This window comes from Camelina sativa, chromosome 4 (genome assembly GCF_000633955.1).
Source record: "Camelina sativa cultivar DH55 chromosome 4, Cs, whole genome shotgun sequence".
Taxonomy (NCBI): domain Eukaryota; kingdom Viridiplantae; phylum Streptophyta; class Magnoliopsida; order Brassicales; family Brassicaceae; genus Camelina; species Camelina sativa.
In genome coordinates, this window is record NC_025688.1 from 27,331,007 (window position 1) to 27,346,815 (window position 15,809).

The 15,809-nt window shown below is 38.8% G+C and overlaps 6 protein-coding genes and 1 long non-coding RNA gene across 9 annotated transcripts; 5 read left to right on the forward strand and 2 right to left on the reverse strand.

Annotated features, from left to right (window-relative positions):
- LOC104782777 (multiprotein-bridging factor 1a) lies at window positions 7–1,377 on the forward strand. The gene is made up of 4 exons (XM_010507802.1): window positions 7–193; window positions 568–651; window positions 927–1,009; window positions 1,111–1,377. Exons 1-4 carry the CDS (start codon window positions 52–54, stop codon window positions 1,228–1,230), a joined length of 429 nt encoding a protein of 142 aa, XP_010506104.1. The 5' UTR covers window positions 7–51; the 3' UTR covers window positions 1,231–1,377.
- Window positions 1,389–1,864, forward strand: LOC104782780. The gene is made up of 2 exons (XR_767073.2): window positions 1,389–1,461; window positions 1,563–1,864. It is a non-coding gene; the product is annotated as an uncharacterized LOC104782780 (long non-coding RNA).
- On the reverse strand, window positions 1,817–3,314 carry LOC104782779 (phospholipase A1-IIdelta-like). The gene is made up of 2 exons (XM_010507803.1): window positions 2,250–3,314; window positions 1,817–2,152 (listed from the first exon to the last, which is right to left on the reverse strand). Exons 1-2 carry the CDS (start codon window positions 3,258–3,260, stop codon window positions 1,931–1,933), a joined length of 1,233 nt encoding a protein of 410 aa, XP_010506105.1. The 5' UTR covers window positions 3,261–3,314; the 3' UTR covers window positions 1,817–1,930.
- LOC104784373 (phospholipase A1-IIdelta-like) lies at window positions 3,590–5,260 on the reverse strand. The gene is made up of 3 exons (XM_010509406.2): window positions 4,599–5,260; window positions 4,083–4,457; window positions 3,590–3,820 (listed from the first exon to the last, which is right to left on the reverse strand). The coding sequence occupies exons 1-3, from the start codon at window positions 5,181–5,183 to the stop codon at window positions 3,590–3,592; spliced, it is 1,191 nt and encodes a 396-aa protein (XP_010507708.1). The 5' UTR covers window positions 5,184–5,260.
- LOC104784374 (sec1 family domain-containing protein MIP3) lies at window positions 6,927–11,226 on the forward strand. 3 transcript variants are annotated; one of them, XM_019245041.1, is made up of 8 exons: window positions 6,927–7,204; window positions 7,413–7,556; window positions 7,956–8,105; window positions 8,355–8,798; window positions 8,949–9,376; window positions 9,603–10,710; window positions 10,801–10,869; window positions 10,968–11,226. In XM_019245041.1, the coding sequence occupies exons 1-8, from the start codon at window positions 7,157–7,159 to the stop codon at window positions 11,094–11,096; spliced, it is 2,520 nt and encodes an 839-aa protein (XP_019100586.1). In that variant the 5' UTR covers window positions 6,927–7,156; the 3' UTR covers window positions 11,097–11,226. The 3 variants fall into 3 exon arrangements, with proteins under 3 accessions (XP_019100586.1, XP_010506106.1, XP_010506107.1); XM_010507804.2 differs by having other exon boundaries at window positions 8,949–9,194; window positions 9,421–10,710; XM_010507805.2 differs by having other exon boundaries at window positions 6,928–7,204; window positions 8,949–9,351; window positions 9,578–10,710.
- LOC109124413 (sec1 family domain-containing protein MIP3-like) lies at window positions 11,357–12,127 on the forward strand. Its single transcript, XM_010509407.1, has 3 exons — window positions 11,357–11,611; window positions 11,702–11,770; window positions 11,869–12,127. Exons 1-3 carry the CDS (start codon window positions 11,357–11,359, stop codon window positions 11,995–11,997), a joined length of 453 nt encoding a protein of 150 aa, XP_010507709.1. The 3' UTR covers window positions 11,998–12,127.
- Window positions 12,502–15,432, forward strand: LOC104782782 (50S ribosomal protein L1). Its single transcript, XM_010507807.2, has 10 exons — window positions 12,502–13,142; window positions 13,648–13,725; window positions 13,897–13,938; window positions 14,025–14,127; window positions 14,308–14,372; window positions 14,468–14,512; window positions 14,617–14,724; window positions 14,807–14,894; window positions 14,991–15,037; window positions 15,120–15,432. The coding sequence occupies exons 1-10, from the start codon at window positions 12,564–12,566 to the stop codon at window positions 15,195–15,197; spliced, it is 1,233 nt and encodes a 410-aa protein (XP_010506109.1). The 5' UTR covers window positions 12,502–12,563; the 3' UTR covers window positions 15,198–15,432.

Consider the following 15,809-nt stretch of genomic DNA (forward strand, 5'->3'; position numbering starts at 1 on the left):
AAAAAAAAAAAAAAAAAAAGGCGGTTGCAGCAAATTTTTGAGAACGAAGCCATGGCAGGAGTTGGACCTATGACTCAGGATTGGGAGCCCGTCGTTATCCGTAAGAAAGCCCCTAACTCCGCCGCCAAGCGTGACGAGAAAACTGTTAACGCCGCTCGTCGATCCGGCGCCGATATCGAGACCGTCAGAAAATGTTCGATTCTTCTTTATTTTCTTTCCCCCCTGGTTGATTCATTGTCTTAGTTCTGGTTTTGATGTTATCTTAGAGCTTGCGTAGGTCTCTCTCTGGAATATTTCCTTAATTTTGTTATTGGAGCCTTTGAGTTGCGGTTTTGTTCTTGATTAAGCTTCAATAGATGTAACTAGCCTTCAACGCCTTGGGGTTATTGTGATTTTCAATTGAATTTTCCGATGTCTTTGTATTGCTGATTTGATTGTTGTTCCTATTAGTTCGATAGCTTAACTACCTCTACTGGTTTGATTTTGCTTCTTGAGTCTTTTTTGTTGTTTCTATGTGAAATTTCTAGTTATGGCTTCCATCTAACATTTGGTTTTGTGTGTGATTAGTCAATGCTGGAACCAACAAGGCTGCATCAAGCGGCACATCTCTCAACACCAAAAGGCTTGATGATGACACTGAGAACCTTACTCGTAAGTCTTAGCTCTCTAATCATTTGCTTTACTTATGGTGAATTGATTTTCCTAATGGCTATTCATTTGCTTTACTTTTGGTGAATTGATTTCCCTAGTGGCTAGATAATGGTAGTCTTAGGCTCTGTAATCTGAGAAAATGAGGGTGATTATGTTTGTCCTGAAATGAGCTGGAATCACAGAGATTTGTTTCATTCTGCTGTATCACCTTAGTCTTGGATAGTTTTAGCTATGAGGAACCTTTTATGTATTGATTTATGCAACTGTGAATCCAGATGAACGTGTGCCCACTGAGCTAAAGAAAGCCATTATGCAAGCCCGAACAGATAAGAAGCTAACCCAGTCCCAACTTGCTCAGGTATTTTATTCATCTCTCTCTCTGTGTTACTTGCTATTACCCCTTGTATGTAACTCGGTTCATGACAAAAATTAAACTCTTGTTTGTTTCTTTTTGTGTAGATCATCAATGAGAAGCCACAAGTGATTCAAGAGTATGAGTCTGGCAAAGCAATCCCGAACCAGCAAATCCTTTCTAAGCTGGAGAGAGCACTTGGAGCTAAGCTTCGTGGAAAGAAGTGAACAAGTCCTAAATGATGTAGTAAGTAACAAGAATCAATGCTTTGATCTAATACCGTAACTCTGCGAAGATGAATCTTTTCTGATGTAAGAAAGCAAAACCGTTTGAATGTTTCTTTGGTTGATGGAATCACTCGTCTCATAAACTCATATCTATAGANGCCCACTGAGCTAAAGAAAGCCATTATGCAAGCCCGAACAGATAAGAAGCTAACCCAGTCCCAACTTGCTCAGGTATTTTATTCATCTCTCTCTCTGTGTTACTTGCTATTACCCCTTGTATGTAACTCGGTTCATGACAAAAATTAAACTCTTGTTTGTTTCTTTTTGTGTAGATCATCAATGAGAAGCCACAAGTGATTCAAGAGTATGAGTCTGGCAAAGCAATCCCGAACCAGCAAATCCTTTCTAAGCTGGAGAGAGCACTTGGAGCTAAGCTTCGTGGAAAGAAGTGAACAAGTCCTAAATGATGTAGTAAGTAACAAGAATCAATGCTTTGATCTAATACCGTAACTCTGCGAAGATGAATCTTTTCTGATGTAAGAAAGCAAAACCGTTTGAATGTTTCTTTGGTTGATGGAATCACTCGTCTCATAAACTCATATCTATAGAAATAACTTGGAAGGTCTTTTCATCACACAATTGAACTGCTTATTGTTGATTTAACATGAACTTATAAACAAATAAAGTACAGAACCCAATATTAGAATTCAGGTACAGGTTCTTCTTCAACTGGAGCAATAATCCATTCACCATCTTCGTTTCTGATCAGTCCTTTGTTCTTCTCCACCCACCAAGATCCTGGCACTAAACACTCATCTTTTAAGAACTCGCATGACTTGTTTACTAAAGCAATACTTCTCTTCACCATCAGTTTAAACTCTCCTTTCTTCCCATTCCATCCAGCTACAACATGTAGCATCGCCTGCACATATATGGAAAATATATGTATATGTTAAAGTTTCTACTCTGTATCGTTGTAGTCGAGATTGACAATATATATGTTAACGTTCTATTCTTACCTGAAGGTTATGCCAATCCCCCGGATTCCTTGAATTTTTTAGGAACGGTGACTTCTTTGTATCGATCACAAAGTTGATTCCCATGTCCACATACCCTAAAAGCCCCCCTGGATATCTAGTTAAGAGATCAATCGTGTTCCTTACATGTAGGATCTTCAAGTTTTTGTGACGCATTGCTTCGTCTCTGAACTCCTTGTTTCCAACTTGTGGACACCCAAAGACAATAGCAGTGACCGGAACATCATCTTTGGAAGCGTTTTCGGCTATATCATAGGCGGCTAGAACAGCCTCTGTAGCTCCCAAGCTATGTCCAGTCAACACAATGCTCGGTTTCTCGTCCTTATACTTCAGTAGAAGCTCTTTGATGCTAGCTAGCAACTGTGACCGTAGACTCAGCTTGGTGAATTTCGATTCGGGTTGATTAGAAGTATAGATTGTGAGCCACCCGAGCATCACCTTGCACCCTTCTTCGTCTTCACTGTCACTATCAAAAGTCGTACCTTCGACTACAGCAGAGTCATCCTTCTCCGGTCCGCGCAGCAATGGGTCAGCTGAAGTGGACCTAGCCCCCAAAACATTGACCCACTCGTAGTTCCTACTCGTTCCCCTCAAAGCTACATAGATCTCACGGCGTCCTAGAGCCTTAGTCCGTTCATCAGATGTGACAGCAATGTAGCCAAACCAGTTAGACTCACGGTCCCAAGCATCTCGTGATTGTGAGCCGAGAAGCAAACCTTGGGGGAGAGTAACGCGAGCTGTGGCGTAGAGGAAGCTTGTAACCTCATAGTCAGAAGGAGATTCGAGCATGACCTTCTCGAAGAAAGACGATTTGCCGTAGCGGCTGGCTCCACAGTACTTGGAGTTTTGGTCGTTGACGAAGGCATCGTAGGTGGCTTGACAAAAGTCTCCGCAACGTAAGATGAGTTCACGAAGTGATTGGTCTAACGGGTCTAAGAGAGTGTCCCAATTTTTTGAGCCTAGGAGCTCTTCCCACGATGTTGTTGTAGCCATTAGAGAAAATTTGTCTGAGTGAGGACTGAGGAGATAATATGACTCTTGGCTCTTGGGTATATAACAAAATTGTTTTTCTTAATTAAGTTCTTTTACTTTATACAAGTGGTTGTGGTGTGATGGTGGGTGTGTGACCCATAGTGATAAAAGGTTATCCATGGTGTTGGAATATTATTGGCATATAGTATATATAACAATCTTCCACATCATTCTCAACCATACAAAAAAAAAAGAGTAGAAATCAACTCAATCAGATAGAGAAAATAAAATTCAACCAACCAACTCAATTGATAGATACACACGAAAAGATACATTTTGTTTGTTTGTTTCTAATCAAACTCGACAACAGGCTTGTCTTCGTCATCGGGAGTGGCTATGACCCAATCACCATCCTCTGTCTTGAGCATGCCTTTGTTTTTCTCGACCCACCAACACTCAGGAACCAAACATTCCTCTTTCAATAGTGAACACGATTTGTTAACCAAGGCTATGTTTCGGTTCACTTTCATCTCGAACTTCCCATTTTTCCCGTTCCATCCCGCTACTACGTGTAACATGGCCTACATCCCACCCCAAACCATAACCGTTAACAATCTCGGTTCTACTTACATATGACTATAGATGGTTAAAATTCAAACGTTAATTCTTTTTTTTGTGTTTGCATGCATTGTTTAAATGTAAAACAAATCAACTAAGAAGAACTAATTCAGATTTCTAAAAATTATTGCAAAATGCAAACGTAGACGAACCTAAATTTTTGTTTAAAATCTGATCATATTCAAATTTACCCTGAAATAAAGCAAATTGAATAGAATGACTTGCCTGAAGGTTATGCCAATCACCAGGATGATGAGTTTCCTTAAGAAAAGGTGAAACTCTCGTATCAATTTCGAGTTTGGTCCCAATGTTGACGTACCCCATTATCTTTGCTGGATACCGCGTGATGAGATCAATTTCATTTTTCACGTGCAATACCCTCACATTGTTATGTCTCTTGATTCTCTCGGAGAATTCTCTGTTGCCAACTCTCGGAGAACCAAACACAATAGCCGTCACTGGCGGCACATCGCTATAGCCGCTTGTAACGTTTTCCGCAATGTCAAACGCTGCGAGAGTCGCAACTGTGGCACCTAGACTGTGTCCGGTGAACACTATGCTAGGTTTCTCGTCCTTGTATAGCTCTAGCAATTCTTTTATCTATTCGTACCAAGTTAGCATTTATACCCAAATCAAACAAACTGAATCAAAATTATTTAAATAGAAAAAAACGTAAAAATAAGTTCAATATAATGTTTTGGTGGTAACGCTAGCAATCAATTTAATTCAAAATTTCACTACCTTGGTGAGAAGCTGTGAACGTGCACTCATCTTGGTGAAGGGTGAGTTCGGGTTAGCTGTCGTATAAATAGTGAACCATCCAAGCATAACCTCAGGACCGTGTCCACCATCCATCAAGAGTTCTTTAACCGAAGTCAACTTTGCTCCCATCACATTGACCCACTCGTAATTCCTCGTTGTCCCACGAAACACAACATAGATCTCTCTCCTTCCAATCTCAGCCGTCCGTTCATCAGACGTGACCGCGATGTAACCGATCCAATTAGTCTCTCGGTCCCAAGACTCACGAGACATGGAGCTGAGGAAGAAGGCCTCGTGGTCGCTGACACGTGCAGTAGCGTAGAGGAACGAAACAACGTCATAGTGTCTCGCATCGTCGAGCATGACTTTGTGGAAGAACGATGGTTTGCCATAACGGCTGGCTCCACAATAGATAGAGTTTTGGTCGTTGATGAAAGTGTCGTAAGTGGCTTGACAGAAGTCACCGGTTCGAAGGATGAGTTGGCGAAGTGAGTGGTCAAGTGGTTCCAGTAGGTTTTGCCAATTGTCTCGACCGAGAAGCTCTTCCCATGTTGGCTCGACCATGATTTGATTTCTTGTGTGAATGTTGTATCTTGTATGTATTGTGTAAATTAAAACACTTGAGATTTTGCTAATATAATCGTGAGAGCCACTTTTAATTTATTTTGAATAATGAAATTATGAACTAATCTTGTGTATATATATATGTCTTAGAATATGCTAGTGTTCACTAGTAAACTGGTCAACACCTTAAATTGAAAAACTATCAAATGTGCCATGAACAATGTTTTTTTTTTTTTTAATCTGTCATAATCGTTTTCTTCTTTCCAAATGTGTCATACCGATGACAATTGGTGAACAACTTAGTTTGGTGGACAACTTTGATCTTTTTAGACAGTTTTAACCCATTCGTTGGATAACTTTAACATTTTTTTACAATTTTAACCTGTAGTAGACTTTTGTGGCTTGTATTTTTTTATTTTGATGGACAATATTTTATGTCGTAATGTCAAATATGACACATTTGGAAAGACTAAAAACAATATGGCACATTTGAAATTTTTTTAAAAAAAATATGACATATTTGACAAAAATCCCTATTAAATTAGTATGTTTAATCATTATCACCCAATTAGTATATTTCATCATCTTCATATCAAATTCGATTAATACAGGTTATAAAAAGATGTTACAAAGGAAAATGATTAAACATACTAATTGAGTGATAATGATATTACAAATATAAATAATAATAATGCAACAAAGAGCAAAACTCTATCGCCAATTAATTCACCAATTAATTCACTAATTAATGGGCTATTATTACTTTCAACTACTTTGAGATAAGTAAACCAATAATAAGTAAAATGGAAATATTTAGACAAAAAAGAAAGTAATTGGTGAGCTCTTTGAACCGACAACTTCAATTTGAAGGTCTTCAATTTCTTGTCCTCTATAATGGCGTATAGCAAAGCGACACTTCTCATTCTCCCTCGTTTAACCCCAATGATTTCATCGTCTCTGTTTTTGCTTCAAAGTCGGGAGGAGGGGTCCTCACCGCAATTTCAAGCAAACCTCGCAAACGCCGGCAGGTTCGTTTACTTGTAAGCGTTTTTCGTTTTCTGGAACCTCCCCTTATTTAGAGAAAAATGAAAGTAATTGGTGAGCTTTTTGAACCGACAAACTTCAATTTCTTCTCCTCTAGTGACAAATTCAATTTCTTCAATTTCTTGGCGACAACTTCAATTCCTTCAATTTCTTCTCCTCTTGTGACAACTTCAACTTCTTGTCTATGATATGATGCACATATGATGTACAACACTTGTCTTAGAGGTTTTAAGTGCAAAACTGAGATGGAGAAGAAACTGAACTTTATGAAAATATGAAGTCTCAAATGAGGCTTAAATGTCACTGTAATATCATGAATATACTATGTGTGGCTTATTACATTTATATAGTTAATTACATAAGTTAGTTTATTATTTTTGGGTTTGCTGAAAGTTTACCACTATTTCAATTAGTTAACGATAATTCTAAACTTTTTTCTCCCTATTAATTTCCAAATCGTAACAATATAATTTTGCATCCATATTTTTGAAAATTCAAATATATACGTTATAAATGGTCGTGAATATTGCTAATAATTTAGAATCATGTGTTACATTAATTTGCAAAGATATGTTTCTATTTGTTAAAGAGAAAAAATAATAATAATTATGGTATAAATTTTAGAATTATTATTTGTGAGTCTAAATAGGCCCATTATCAAAGCTAACTTAGAGTCCAAAAATTGGTAAAAGCCCAACAAAGTGATACGACCATACGAACGATATCAAAAGCTAAGGCTACGATGCTCGTCGTCGGTGAGATTTCCCGGCGAAGCGAATTCGGTGTTTCTACGGTGGTTCAACCAGTAGTCTGATTCAGAAAACGCATCTCACAGTAGTCTTTTGATTCTAGCTGGCGATTTCAGTATATTCTCTACCAATTGTATCAATATCTCGTACGGGAATTAGCGATTAACGTAGCTGAGAGCAATGGCTTTGGTCGATGTCGCGATATCTTGTCTCAATTCGATCCGCGAAGTAAGAAATCGGAATTCACTTTTTTTTTTTCCGCGTCTCATTATGCTATCCGTTTTGATCTGCTTCACCTTAATCATTACGATTTCTCCATGATCTTGTTTTGCTCTATTTATGTGTTCTTGGGAAATTTTATAATTACCTTATCATATACTAATCAAGAGTAATATTGGAATTCTCAGTTTTGATTTCAAATGTGTTTGTTTTGCAGATAGAAGAGGAAGTCAAAGATGCCATAGTGTATATTGATGCTGGCTGTACAGAGAGTTTTCAGTTTGCAGGAGCTTACCCTTTGTTCTTGGAACTAGGTGCTCGAGCTGTCTGCAGCCTTGAAAACATGACTTCTCTAGATGCGGTAAGCTCGTTATGCTTGAAATGTTTGTGTGTGTAACATACTGGTTAAGGAAAATATAGTGTTGATCATTGAGGATCTAGATAGAGAATGGGAAGATTGTTATCCATGCTGCATTATTCTGCTTTTTTTTATCAACTCTCAATGGGAAGATTGAATTCTGTTTCCTTTGATTTTACTTATACTACAGTTTGTTATATTTGGCATCCGAGTTTGAATTGCTTTGGCATACTACTTAGATTGTCTTTCTGAAGTTATCCTTCTTTATTTCTTGTAATGTTTCTGTTTGCTTTTCTCCATTCCATACTTTTGGTATAAAGGGGAATTATATTACGTAGAAAGTGAGATATCTTCTGATTTATTTCCTATGATGATGTGACTTCTTGATGCATTTTGCTCTAGGTGGCTGATTGGAATTCAAAGACTGATTGTGCGAACAGAATCGTGATTATGACATCTCGGCTTCTCAATGATGCTCATCGATACATGCTACGGTGTCTAACCACCCATGACGCTGTTCAGCACTGCACAGTATTCACGTCTATTTCAGAGGTGCTCATCATTAACGCTAATCTTTGGTCTCATTCGTTTATTTTATCTCTTCTTTTACCTGGTGAAAAGTTACAGTTCTATTGGCATATCTCATCGTACAATCTTAAGCTATTGACTTATCAGCACTACTGATCCCTTTTCTTCAAAATAATTTTCCATATACTATAAGGCTCTTCAGAATAGGTGTTTGTTTCTTGCGTTACTGTAAATATATCATCTAATTACTTTATTAATTTGAACGTTGTACAGGGATCTCACTCAGCCATTCCTGATTCGCCTCTAGGTCCAGATGCGTATCATGAATACGAAACCTTACTTGTTCAGGATTACAATGAACATACTAAGAAAAGCGACAAAATATCTAAAGACAAAGGGGTTTCTAATTTCTCTTCTGCACTTGAATCCCTTACTATGGAGCCTATCATAAGCGAAAATGTAGATGGTTCATCAGGTGGTGAAGAAGGTTTGGTAGTTTCGGTGCGCCACTTCCCCTTGATTATTTGTCCTTTCACTCCTCGAGCGTTTGTCTTACCTTCCCAAGGATCAGTCGCAGAAGCTTCCTTGTCCCGTCAACATGAGGATTCTCTTAGTTTTGGTTTGCCTCCCATAAGTACTGGATCTATGTCTGATACTGATGATGTTCCACCTGGTGCAACTCTTACCGCACATTTTCTTTACCAGCTGGCTCTTAAGGTAATTAACAATGGAGAAATCGTTTTTATTCATGAAGTACGTGAGCTAGAACACTAGAAGATATCTGTTTCGCTTGTTTGTCATTAATTTAACTTGTTCTGTACCTTTTCTGAAGTTTGTGACCATGTTGTTGCTTTTAAAAAATTGTAGATGGAATTGAAGTTGGAAATATTTTCACTTGGTGACTTATCAAAGAATGTTGGAAAGATTCTGACAGACATGTCATCAAGTCTTTATGATGTAGGGCGTCGCAAGCGATCTGCCGGCCTGTTACTTGTTGACCGCACACTTGATCTTACCACTCCCTGCTGTCACGGAGATTCACTTTTCGATCGTATCTTTTCATCTTTGCCTCGGGCGGACAGATTTTCTTCACAAGCACAGCTTAAACAGGGGGTCCCAAGCATCAATCGTCCTTCTCTTGATGTTCAAGTGCCGCTTGGGGAACTGCTTAATGAAGAACCAAGCAAGATTCGGGATTCTGGTTTTCCTGTAGGAGTTGAAGCTTTTTTACGTGGCTGGGATTCATACACTTGTGATCCACAAAATGTAGGTCTGCTTAATGAATATGACAAGAAATCTACCACCNAGATTTTCTTCACAAGCACAGCTTGAACAGGGGGTCCCAAGCATCAATCGTCCTTCTCTTGATGTTCAAGTGCCGCTTGGGGAACTGCTTAATGAAGAACCAAGCAAGATTCGGGAGTCTGGTTTTCCTGTAGGAGTTGAAGCTTTTTTACGTGGCTGGGATTCATACACTTGTGATCCACAAAATGTAGGTCTACTTAATGAATATGACAAGAAATCTACCACCAACTGGACTGAACTACTAAATGGATCTCTTGTCGCTACTGAATGTTTTAGAGGAACACCTTACTTAGAGGCCATGATTGATAGGAAAACAAAGGATGGAAGTGTACTGGTAAAGAAATGGCTTCAAGAGGCTCTGCGTCGCGAAAATATCTCTGTTAACGTGAGAGCTCGTCCTGGTTATGCTACAAAACCGGAGCTCCAGGCCATGATCAGAGCATTGTCCCAAAGCCAGTCGTCTTTGTTGAAAAACAAAGGGATTATTCATTTAGCGGCAGCTACAGCTGCTGCTCTTGATGACTCTCAAAGTGCCAAATGGGATACTTTTAGTAGTGCGGAGATGATGTTAAATGTGAGTGCTGGTGATACGAGTCAGGGATTGGCTGCGCAAATTAGTGACCTGATTAACAAAAGCGCTGTTGCAGCACTTCAAGCTAAGAAAAATGAGAAAACAGATACCTCATCACGAGGGCTGCTATCTTTTCGTGATGCCCTGCTCCTTACAATTGTTGGTTACATTGTTGCTGGCGAAAATTTCCCTACATCTGGCTCAGGTGGGCCTTTCTCTTGGCAAGAAGAGCATTTTCTAAAAGAAGCCATTGTCGATGCTGTTCTCGAGAATCCATCAGTTGGAAATCTCAAGTTTCTGAATGGGTTGACAGAAGAGCTTGAGGGCCGATTGAATCGTCTCAAGTCCGAGGAAACCAAAGAAAGTCCCGCTGATGATCAATTAGACATTGATGCTCTTGATGATGATCCATGGGGAAAATGGGGTGACGAGGAAGAGGAAGAAGTTGACAATAGTAAAGCAGATGAGTCCTATGACGATATGCAGCTGAAGCTGGATTTGCGTGATAGAGTAGACAGCTTATTTAGGTTTCTCCACAAGTTATCGAGTCTAAGAACAAGGAATTTACCACTAAGAGAAGGCTTATTGGCTTCAGAAAGCAGCTTTTCTGGCGATCCTTCTGGAAACAAAGGGCTACTCTACAGGCTTATAGAAAAAGTGTTGATCAAACAAGAGATACCAGGTTTAGAATACCATTCTTCTACTGTCGGAAGGTTTTTAAAAAGCGGGTTTGGAAGGTTTGGTCTTGGTCAGGTTTGTTAGACCTTTCTCTCTACCTATTATTTTCATCTTTCTCCGATCCTCCACAAGATAGACACTGATGTGTCGGTATTACTACTGCAGGCAAAACCGAGTCTAGCAGACCAGAGTGTCATTCTTGTCTTTGTCATTGGAGGAATCAATGGTCGAGAGGTTAGTTTCTTCACCACAAACAAAATCTCTTTCATATGTCTTAGGCCTAACTATCTTTGTAATAACTGTTTCTGTCACTGTTTCCTCCATTGTCAAAGGTTTTGGAAGCTCAAGAGGCTGTGTCAGAGAGCGGAAGACCGGACATTAATCTTGTTATTGGAGGAACGACACTTCTAACTCCTGACGACATGTTCGACTTATTGATGGGACAGTTCAGCCATTTTTGATCTTTTTCAAAAAAACCTCACTCTCATAACCCCTCTGTTATTAGCTTGTAAAGCTGTATATTAGAAACTAGAAGAACGAAAAAAACCTTGAATATGATCGAATATCGAATGTTAAATTTACAAAACTATAGTTCCATTTTCGTGAGAAAACAAGAGAATTGGATGTGAATTGTGAATAAGCGCGTTTCTAATTCTGTCGCCAAATTATTTACATCTTTGGTCCCTCAATCTTTGCAACATTAAAGCTTTTAAGTTATAAAATGGAGNATAGAGTAGACAGCTTATTTAGGTTTCTCCACAAGTTATCGAGTCTAAGAACAAGGAATTTACCACTAAGAGAAGGCTTATTGGCTTCAGAAAGCAGCTTTTCTGGCGATCCTTCTGGAAACAAAGGGCTACTCTACAGGCTTATAGAAAAAGTGTTGATCAAACAAGAGATACCAGGTTTAGAATACCATTCTTCTACTGTCGGAAGGTTTTTAAAAAGCGGGTTTGGAAGGTTTGGTCTTGGTCAGGTTTGTTAGACCTTTCTCTCTACCTATTATTTTCATCTTTCTCCGATCCTCCACAAGATAGACACTGATGTGTCGGTATTACTACTGCAGGCAAAACCGAGTCTAGCAGACCAGAGTGTCATTCTTGTCTTTGTCATTGGAGGAATCAATGGTCGAGAGGTTAGTTTCTTCACCACAAACAAAATCTCTTTCATATGTCTTAGGCCTAACTATCTTTGTAATAACTGTTTCTGTCACTGTTTCCTCCATTGTCAAAGGTTTTGGAAGCTCAAGAGGCTGTGTCAGAGAGCGGAAGACCGGACATTAATCTTGTTATTGGAGGAACGACACTTCTAACTCCTGACGACATGTTCGACTTATTGATGGGACAGTTCAGCCATTTTTGATCTTTTTCAAAAAAACCTCACTCTCATAACCCCTCTGTTATTAGCTTGTAAAGCTGTATATTAGAAACTAGAAGAACGAAAAAAACCTTGAATATGATCGAATATCGAATGTTAAATTTACAAAACTATAGTTCCATTTTCGTGAGAAAACAAGAGAATTGGATGTGAATTGTGAATAAGCGCGTTTCTAATTCTGTCGCCAAATTATTTACATCTTTGGTCCCTCAATCTTTGCAACATTAAAGCTTTTAAGTTATAAAATGGAGAAATCCTCTTAAAGCTATGTATTAGAAGAAAAAAAACCATGAATATGATCGAATGTTAACTTTACGAAAATATAGTTCCATTTTCAAGAGAAAACAAGAGAATAGGGTATGAATTGTGAATAAGCGCGTTTCTAATTCCATCGCCAAATTATTTACATCTTTGGTCCCTCAAGATTTGCTACATTTATAGAAAAGCTTTTAAGTTAAAGATTGAGAAATCCTCTTAAACCCCCTAAAATCACATTTCACACGAAAAACCTCGAGTGAGTGAAGGAAGGAAGGAAGTGAGAAGAAGAAACAATGGCAGCTATGAAGCTTCTACTCTCTCAAGCTCGCCGCCAAGGTCTAACCAAACCCTTTTCGTCTCCATTCCAACAAATCCCACGACTCTTCTCTTCCTCTCCACCATCCGATTCGAACCCTTCTCCCGATCCAAACGAATCTCGCAAAAAGCCCGTCACAATCGAGCCAGTCTCGTACGCCGCCAAACCCAAAGATCAGAAACCCGAACCAACCAATGCTGAATCGGCGGAGAATCTTCAACCCTCGGAGTCAGCGAACCGTTCGAGCTGGACAAGAGAAGAAATCAGATATGTGAAAGACTCTCAATCGATCAATCCGGTTTCTTACGCTCAGCGTGTGGCTCCGCTTCCTGAGGATCGAGTCGCCGGCGAGGATGAAGGAGAGAGAACTCCGGAAGAGATGGAGAGAGAGAGGAAGAGGATTGAATTAGAGAATCGAGCTAGAAGAAGGTTCTTGAGAGCTAATGCTGTGGAAGAGGATACTTCTTCACTTCCTTTGCCGACTTTGCTTAAACCAGAGCTGAAACATGGAAAGAAACCTATTTTCGATCTCATGGAGGCCATTAGAGAGATTAAGGTCAGGATTCAATTTACACCCACATGATTGATTTCTCAAGTTAGCTGCCATTGTAATAGAATGGAAGCTACACTATTTAGGGTTCTTTAAACTTTTTGTGTCAAAGGATTTATCTTTTTGCTTGTTTCGTAGCTAGGGGACTTAAAATGAGTATTGTAAAGGATGCTTAGATCATTTTGGGATTATTTGACTATATAATGTGAACATAGGACGTCTCATAGAAGGCTTGGAAGCTTTGGTGCGAGCTGTAGATTAGTTAAAAGGGGGCTATGTTCTTACGTAGGGAACTTTAAACGAGTAAATAGATCATGCAAGTTTTGTCTAATGGTGGTACTGTTAAGAGTTATGGATTCTGTAAACTGGTAATGGTTGTTGTTGAGTTGGTTTTCACGTAGAGTGAGGGAGGACAGAACGAGCTTTAACGTGAATATGGACTCGTTAATTTGTTCATTCCTTATAATTCATATATTTTTCCGTTCTGATGCTGTTTTGATCAATGGTTCAGGCCAATGCGAAGGCTAAATTTGATGAAACTCTTGAGGCGCACGTGAGGTTGGGCATTGAAAAAGGCAGATCTGAGCTGGTATTTGCTGCTTTTCTTTTCTCTGGAAATACATAAATCTCTCTAGCCTATTCTTAATCAAAGATCTCAGTCTTTAGCATTTGATTGATTACCCTTATCATTTAATCTGAAAAACAGTTGTTCTCCCTGGCTTTATTTCTAGACTGACTGATATCACTGTTTAAACTGCAGATAGTTCGTGGTACTTTGGCTCTACCCCACTCTGTTAAGAAGGTAAAAGAAATGTCTTTCTAATCCATGATGGAAATTTCTGTTTACCAGCCACTTATATAATACAAGAAATTATCTTCCTTGTTCAGGATGTGAAAGTGGCTTTCTTTGCCGAGGGAGCTGATGCAGAGGATGCAAAAGCTGCAGGAGCTGATGTCGTTGGTGGTCTTGAGCTCATTGAAGAAATCTTGAGTAAGGAACCAATGCATTTTACTTCAGCCTCCTCGGTTAATTCACTTCTGACATCTAGTTGAACATGCATGCATTTGGCTCTGTCATAACTCATGTCATTTCTCGAGACAATCTTTTTGTTTGTTGAAAACTGTGTTCCAATAGTAGATTATTTATCTGTACTTTTAACTCAATCTGCAGAAAGCGGCAAGATCGACTTTGATAGATGTCTTGCAACTCCAAAAATGATGCCCCGTGTTTACAAGGTTCTTGGTTATGAGCACTTATATGAAATTATGTGGAACATGATGGATGCGACATCTTCTCACATAACATACATATGGTTTGTGCTTATTTGCAGATATCAAGGATTCTTAACAATCACGGTTTGATGCCGAACCCCAAAGTGAGTTTGATTATTTCACTCAGCATCTTACTCTAATGAATCAGTTAGTATGCTTACCTCTTGCCCTTAAATTAATTTGAAGGAATATTATACTTGTTGTGTAGCAAGGTAGTGTGACCAAGGATGTTACGAAAGCAGTCAAAGACGCAAAAGCTGGACATACCAAATTTAGAATGGATAAAACTTCTATTCTTCATGTGCCACTTGGAAAGGTGACATCTCTTGCCAAAGACTTGGAGTTTATCTGACTTTCATTACCTTTATTCTTTACAACGACACTTTCCTGAAAACCAGATGAGCTTTCCTGAAGACGCTTTACGAGAGAATGTTGGTGCTTTCATGAACGCCCTTTTGCTAGCAAAGCCAGCCGGATTGAAAAAGAGTAAGTCATACCGGAACTTGTTAACTTTTGTTGAGAGAGATTATTGTTTGGCTGATTAGAGAGTACCTGTCTTTGCTTTTTTTTTTTCTTCTGCAGCTTCAAAATATGCTGGCTATGTCAATGCATTCCACTTATGCAGCACGGTAAGCTTGTAAATCAAACCCAATGTCTCCTTCTAGAAACACGTTTGGAATCCATTAAGCCTAAAAGAATTTGCTTTTGCAGATGGGAAAGGGTTATCCAGTATCGATACAATCGTTATCTAGAGCAGCGGATCTCCATACCAAATTGCAGCTCAAGTGAAGCTAGTAGGCTCCAAATGATAAATCTTAAATTATCCAGGAAAAGTTTGCTAACTGTTTCCAAATGCTGAATCTTTGAAACATTATGATTTGTTGTTTCTTAGGTAGTCTATTGCTCAATTGATCGAATTGGCTTTTGTCTCTTTTAGTCACCTTTGTTGTTACTGTTTTTGAAAGCGCTTATCATCCACTTCTCCATAAAGGCCTTTCACTTGAATAAGGCAACAAATTTTGTCCTTGTTTGTTTCCATTACAACTTCAGTCTCTCAATTAAAAGAAAAAATGTTTGACTAATCAAGTCTCTGATAGCACTAAATATATTGTCAATCCCTTCATACCTATTGACTGATCAATTTAACAATCTACAGTATAACCAAAGTGAGAATTTATGATTTCTAGGCTTGCTCATTTTCCTCATTTAATTTTGGCATTTACGTGGCTTTGGGACTATTCTTTAAGACTGTAATACATTATTTACTGTAAAATACATTGTTTTAGTTGGAGACTAATAAAAAACCACCATTATGTTGGAACGTTGTGATACCTCTTTTCTACAACCTAAAATGCTAACACTCATCCACCTCCACGTTCTACATCATCAGTTTACTTGAGA